Here is a 7,500-nt window from a genome sequence, read left to right as displayed (position 1 = left end):
GAACAATGATGGAACAGAATGTTGTTCTGTTTTAGACCAGTCAGATGGAACAGAATGTTGTTCTGTTTTAGACCAGTCAGATGGAACAATGATGGAACAGAATGTTGTTCTGTTTTAGACCAGTCAGATGGAACAGAATGTTGTTCTGTTTTAGACCAGTCAGATGGAACAATGATGGAACAGAATGTTGTTCTGTTTTAGACCAGTCAGATGGAACAATGATGGAACAGAATGTTGTTCTGTTTTAGACCAGTCAGATGGAACAGAATGTTGTTCTGTTTCAGACCTGTCAGATAGAACAATGATGGAACAGAATGTTGTTCTGTTTTAGACCAGTCAGATGGAACAGAATGTTGTTCTGTTTTAGACCTGTCAGATGGAACAATGATGGAACAGAATGTTGTTCTGTTTTAGACCAGTCAGATGGAACAATGATGGAACAGAATGTTGTTATGTTTTAGACCAGTCAGATGGAACAGAATGTTGTTCTGTTTTAGACCAGTCAGATGGAACAGAATGTTGTTCTGTTTTAGACCAGTCAGATGGAACAATGATGGAACAGAATGTTGTTCTGTTTTAGACCAGTCAGATGGAACAGAATGTTGTTCTGTTTCAGACCTGTCAGATGGAACAATGATGAAACAGAATGTTGTTCTGTTTTAGACCAGTCAGATGGAACAGAATGTTGTTCTGTTTTAGACCTGTCAGATGGAACAATGATGGAACAGAATGTTGTTCTGTTTTAGACCAGTCAGATGGAACAGAATGTTGTTCTGTTTTAGACCAGTCAGATGGAACAATGATGGAACAGAATGTTGTTCTGTTTTAGACCAGTCAGATGGAACAGAATGTTGTTCTGTTTTAGACCAGTCAGATGGAACAGAATGTTGTTCTGTTTTAGACCTGTCAGATGGAACAATGATGGAACAGAATGTTGTTCTGTTTTAGACCAGTCAGATGGAACAGAATGTTGTTCTGTTTTAGACCAGTCAGATGGAACAATGATGGAACAGAATGTTGTTCTGTTTCAGACCAGTCAGATGGAACAATGATGGAACAGAATGTTGTTCTGTTTCAGACCAGTCAGATGGAACAATGATGGAACAGAATGTTGTTCTGTTTTAGACCAGTCAGATGGAACAGAATGTTGTTCTGTTTCAGACTTGTCAGATGGAACAATGATGGAACAGAATGTTGTTCTGTTTTAGACCAGTCAGATGGAACAGAATGTTGTTCTGTTTTAGACCAGTCAGATGGAACAGAATGTTGTTCTGTTTCAGACCTGTCAGATGGAACAATGATGGAACAGAATGTTGTTCTGTTTTAGACCAGTCAGATGGAACAATGATGGAACAGAATGTTGTTCTGTTTTAGACCAGTCAGATGGAACAGAATGTTGTTCTGTTTTAGACCAGTCAGATGGAACAGAATGTTGTTCTGTTTTAGACCAGTAAGATGGAACAGAATGTTGTTCTGTTTTAGACCAGTCAGATGGAACAGAATGTTGTTCTGTTTTAGACCAGTAAGATGGAACAGAATGTTGTTCTGTTTTAGACCAGTCAGATGGAACAGAATGTTGTTCTGTTTTAGACCAGTCAGATGGAACAGAATGTTGTTCTGTTTTAGACCAGTCAGATGGAACAGAATGTTGGTCTGTTTTAGACCAGTCAGATGGAACAGAATGTTGTTCTGTTTCAGACCAGTCAGATGGAACATTGATGGAACAGAATGTTGTTCTGTTTTAGACCAGTCAGATGGAACAGAATGTTGGTCTGTTTTAGACCAGTCAGATGGAACAGAATGTTGTTCTGTGTTAGACCAGTCAGATGGAACAGAATGTTGTTCTGTTTCAGACCAGTCAGATGGAACAGAATGTTGTTCTGTTTTAGACCAGTCAGATGGAACAGAATGTTGTTCTGTTTCAGACCAGTCAGATGGAACATTGATGGAACAGAATGTTGTTCTGTTTTAGACCAGTCAGATGGAACATAATGTTGTTCTGTTTTAGACCAGTCAGATGGAACAGAATGTTGTTCTGTTTTAGACCAGTCAGATGGAACAGAATGTTGTTCTGTTTTAGACCAGTCAGATGGAACAGAATGTTGTTCTGTTTTAGACCAGTCAGATGGAACAGAATGTTGTTCTGTTTCAGACCAGTCAGATGGAACAGAATGTTGTTCTGTTTTAGACCAGTCAGATGGAACAGAATGTTGTTCTGTTTCAGACCAGTCAGATGGAACATTGATGGAACAGAATGTTGTTCTGTTTTAGACCAGTCAGATGGAACAGAATGTTGGTCTGTTTTAGACCAGTCAGATGGAACAGAATGTTGTTCTGTTTCAGACCAGTCAGATGGAACATTGATGGAACAGAATGTTGTTCTGTTTCAGACCAGTCAGATGGAACATTGATGGAGCAGAGTGTTGTTCTGTTTCAGACCAGTCAGATGGAACAATGATGGAACAGAATGTTGTTCTGTTTCAGACCAGTCGGATGGAACAATGATGGAACAGAATGTTGATGGAACAGAATGTTGTTCTGTTTTAGACCAGTCGGATGGAACAATGATGGATCAGAATGTTGTTCTGTTTTAGACCAGTCGGATGGAACAATGATGGAACAATGATGGAACAATGATGGAACAGAATGTGTGAATGTTTTCAGTTTCAGACCCCTTGACTACACTCCTATATAGTGCACTACAGTACATTCAGACCCCTTGCCATGAGACTTGAAATTGAGCTCAGGTGCATCCTGTTTCCGTTGATCATCCTTAAGATGTTTCTACAACTTGATTGGAGTCCACCTATGGTAAATTAAATTGATTGGACATGATTTGGAAAGGCACACACCTGTCTATATAAGGTCCCACAAGCCATGAGGTTGAAGGAATTGTCCGTAGTGCTCTGAGATAGGATTGTGTCGCGGTACAGTTCTGGGGAAGGGTACCAAAACATTTCTATAGCATTGAAGGTCCCCAAGAACACAGTGGCCTCCATCGTTCTTAAATGGATGAAGTTTGGAACAACCAAGACTCTTCCTAGAGCTGGCCGCCCGGCCTAACTGAGCAATCGGGGAAGAAGTGCCTTGGTCAGGGAGGTGACCAAGAACCCGATGGTCACTCTGACAGAGCTCCAGAGGTCCTCTGTGGAGATGGGAGAACCTTCCAGAAGGACAACCATCTCTGCAGCACTCCAACAATCAGGCCTTTATGGTTGAGTGGCCAGACAGAAGCCTCTCCTCAGTAAAAGACACATGACAGCCCACTTGGAATTTGCCAAAAGGCACCTAAAGGACTCTCAGACCATGAGAAACAAGATTCTTTGATCTGATGAAACCAAGATTGAACTCTTTGGGCTGAACGCCAAGTGTCACGTGTGGAGGAAACCTGGCACCATCCCTACGGTAAAGCATGGTGGTGGCAGCATCATGTTGTGGGGGTGATTTTCAGTGGCAGGGCTGGGAAACTAGTCAGGATTGAGGGAAAGATGAAGGGAGCAAAGGTCAAAGAGATCCTTGATGAAAACCTGCTCCAGAGCGCTCAGGACCTCAGACTGGGGCGAAAGTTAATCTTCCAACAGGACAACTACCCTAAGCACACTGCCAAGACAACGTCTGAATGTCGTTGAGTGGCCCAGCCAGAGCCCGGACTTGAACCCGATTGAACATCTCTGGAGAGACCTGAAAGTAGCTGTGCAGCAACGCTCCCCATCCAACCTGACAGAGCTTGTGAGGATCTGCAGAGAAGAATGGGAGAAACTCAGGTGTGCCAAGCTTGTAGCGTCATACCCAAGAAGACTGGAGGCTGTAATCGCTGCTAAAGGTGCATCAACAAGGTACTGAGTAAAGGGTCGGAATACTTATGTAAATGTGATGTCAGTTTTTAATATTGTGTAAATTTGCTACAATTTCTTATTTTTTTAAAACTATTTTTGATTTGTCATTATTGGGTATTGTGATGTCATTATTGGGTATTGTGATGTCATTATACGGTATTGTGATGTCATTAATGGGTATTGTGATGTCAATGTGGGGTGTTGTGATGTCATTATTGGGTATTGTGATGTCATTATACGGTATTGTGATGTCATTAATGGGTATTGTGATGTCAATGTGGGGTGTTGTGATGTCATTATAGGGTATTGTGATGTCATTATAGGGTATTGTGATGTCTTTAATGGGTATTGTGATGTCATTATTGGGTATTGTGATGTCATTATACGGTATTGTGATGTCATTAATGGGTATTGTGATGTCATTATGGGGTATTGTGTGTAGATTGGTGAGGAGAAAAAAATATTTAATCAATTTTATAATAAGGCTGTAACGTAACAAAATGTGGAAAAAGTCAAGGGGTCTGAATACTTTCTGAATGCAGTGTGTGTGTGTGTGTGTGTGTGTGTGTGTGTGTGTGTGTGTGTGTGTGTGTGTGTGTGTGTGTGTGTGTGTGTGTGTGTGTGTGTGCGTGTGTGTGTGTGTGTGTGTGTGTGTGTGTGTGTGTGTGTGTGTGTGTGTGTGTGTGTGTGTGTGTGTGTGTGTGTGTGTGTGTGTGTGTGTGTGTGTGTGTGTGTGTGTGTGTGTGTGTGTGTGTGTGTGTGTGTGTGCGTGTGTGTTTTCAGACGTACGTATTCACCGATGGAGAGGATGACAGGCTGAGGAAGAGGATGGGTGAGGTTCAAAAATAAAAACACATACATACACGCGTTCTGAAGGTGCCAGATTATAACAGGAAGATAATATTGTTATTCTAGAGGTGCCAGATTATAACAGGAAGCTAATATTGTTATTCTAGAGGTGCCAGATTATAACAGGAAGATAATATTGTTATTCTAGAGGTGCCAGATTATAACAGGAAGCTAATATTGTTATTCTAGAGGTGCCAGATTATAACAGGAAGCTAAAATTGTTATTCTAGAGGTGCCAGATTATAACAGGAAGCTAATATTGTTAATCTAGAGGTGCCAGATTATAACAGGAAGCTAAAATTGTTATTCTAGAGGTGCCAGATTATAACAGGAAGCTAATATTGTTATTCTAGAGGTGCCAGATTATAACAGGAAGCTAAAATTGTTATTCTAGAGGTGCCAGATTATAACAGGAAGCTAATATTGTTAATCTAGAGGTGCCAGATTATAACAGGAAGCTAATATTGTTAATCTAGAGGTGCCAGATTATAACAGGAAACTAATATTGTTAATCTAGAGGTGCCAGATTATAACAGGAAACTAATATTGTTATTCTAGAGGTGCCAGATTATAACAGGAAACTAATATTGTTATTCTAGAGGTGCCAGAATATAACAGGAAGCTAATATTGTTATTCTAGAGGTGCCAGATTATAACAGGAAGCTAATATTTCTGACTCATTCAAAACTGTTTTGCCACCATAGTAACACAATAGCATCCAATCATCTTTGTTAAAAGTCACATACTGTACTTGTGTTGTGCTGAAATGTGTGTCATTTGACCCCAGGGCTCATTCACTGACTGTCTGACTGACTGATTGGTTGATGCTATTCCTACAGGGAGTCACATGATCAATACGAACTGTTCAGCGGCCCACAGTCGCCAGGCTCTGTCCTGTAAAATGGCCGTTGAATACGACACCTTCATCAGCTCTGGAAAGAAGTAAGACACACACACACACACACACACACACACACACACACGCGCACACACACACACACACACACACACACACACACACTGCAATGAATTAGCAGTATCCGTTAATGGCTGAAGATTCAAAGTCAAGTTGATTATGGTTAACCCTTCTAGGTGTTTCTGACCGTGTAGATAATGAAACTGATTGTGGTTAATCCTTCTAGGTGGTTCTGACCGTGTAGATAATGATACTGATTGTTGTTAATCATTCTAGGTGGTTCTGCCATGTAGATAATGATACTGATTGTGGTTAATCATTCTAGATGGTTCTGACCATGTCGATAATGATACTGATTGTGGTTCCCCCTTCTAGGTGGTTCTGCCGTGTAGATAATGATACTGATTGTGGTTACCCCTTCTAGATGGTTCTGCCATGTGGATGATGATAACTACGTGAACATACGTCCCCTCGTGAAGCTCCTGTCTCACTACAGCCACGCCCACGACGTCTACATTGGCCGGCCTAGCCTCGACCGACCGCTAGAAGCCACCGAGAGGTTTGGCGACGCCCACACGGTAAGGGACCAGGAAGTAATGTGTTCACTAACCTAAAGAATGTTTCTCTTCTCATTTTAACCATTATTTTGTTTTTGTCACTATATAATAACCCAGCAAGCACATTTTGGTTCCTTGGAAGTTGTGGGAACGTACATTTTTGGTTTCCCATTAGTTCTGGGAATGAAGCCATACGTTTCCTGACTGGTTAAACTGAACTGTTTTTTTTTTTACGTTTTGAGAACAGAAGTTAACATTTAGCCTGTTCTGGGAACGTACATTTTGAAGTTGCAGGGAGGTTCTGCGAACGTGTTGCTATGGTTCCCTGAAAGTTTTCCTGGGAGGTTTTATTAACATTCTGAGAATGAAGATTACAGGTTATTTGAAGGTAATTTAATAATGTTTTGAGAACATTCTCTAAATGTTCTTAATGTTATTTTTGTTTTAAATAACTTAACTTTTCACTGTGTTTCAATAACACTGCTAGCTGCTTCCTTATCGAGCCGCGCTAAGGCCCTTCTCTCCTGGTCCCCCAGCTCCTCTGGGGCTGCTTCCTCATCGAGCCGCGCTAAGGCCCCTCTCTCCAGGTCCCCCAGCTCCTCTGGGGCTGCTTCCTCATCGAGCCGCGCTAAGGCCCTTCTCTCCAGGTCCTCTCTTTATCTGTTTGGGCATGGTCGCGAACCCCAACCGGGCTTAGCCTTCACCATCTAGCTCGCATTTTTTTTTTTTTGTCATCTTACTCGTTGTTATAGCAACGGCAAGGAACCTTAAGAGAAACAAATAGTTTGTTATTAGGAAACTATGAGAACCATTCAATGTCCAGGGGGTGAGCACGCTCTACCACAAAGAAACTATGAGAACCATTCAATGTCCAGGGGGTGAGCACGCTCTACCACAAAGCGATGGTATAGTTGGTGCAACTAAGACAGTCTCGTCTGACAATTGTTTGTTTTAGTATCGTGAATTGTTCCTGTTCACACTGAGGTGAAGAGTGGAATAATTGAAGGGATAAATCCGAGCCTCATGCTTATCACCTGTGGAAGGCGGAGCTTCCAGCGAGGCGCAGATTTCATTGGCAGGTGCGATTGTAGATCCTTGAAGTCGCGAGACTACGACCCCATAGTATGTTGTATCGAAGTTGACTGACTGAAAGGGAACACATGGTTCTCAGAACGTTATGTGCTAGCTGGGTGGTTCTCAGAACGTTATGTGCTAGCTGGGTGGTTCTCAGAACGTTATGTGCTAGTTGGGTGGTTCTCAGAACGTGTTGTGCTAGTTGGGTGGCTCTCAGAACGTTATGTGCTAGTTGGGTGGTTCTCAAAACGTTATGTGATAGCTGGGT

At 41.8% G+C, this 7,500-nt stretch overlaps 1 protein-coding gene across 1 annotated transcript in view; it reads left to right on the top strand.

The window, feature by feature from the left end:
- Nucleotides 1–7,500, top strand: part of LOC110513416 (beta-1,3-N-acetylglucosaminyltransferase lunatic fringe) — a 27,481-nt gene that overhangs the window by 16,007 nt on the left and 3,974 nt on the right. Inside the window, exons 2-4 of the mRNA XM_036948481.2 lie at nucleotides 4,620–4,668; nucleotides 5,525–5,627; nucleotides 6,026–6,179. Of these exons, the coding sequence (XP_036804376.1) occupies nucleotides 4,620–4,668; nucleotides 5,525–5,627; nucleotides 6,026–6,179 (306 nt within the window). The remainder of the gene's footprint in view (nucleotides 1–4,619; nucleotides 4,669–5,524; nucleotides 5,628–6,025; nucleotides 6,180–7,500) is intronic.

Source organism: Oncorhynchus mykiss, chromosome 13, assembly GCF_057628025.1.
Source record: "Oncorhynchus mykiss isolate SJ-2025 chromosome 13, ASM5762802v1, whole genome shotgun sequence".
NCBI lineage: Eukaryota > Metazoa > Chordata > Actinopteri > Salmoniformes > Salmonidae > Oncorhynchus > Oncorhynchus mykiss.
The sequence above is the reverse complement of the archived record's forward strand: the minus strand, read 5'-3'. Positions and strand labels throughout refer to the sequence as shown.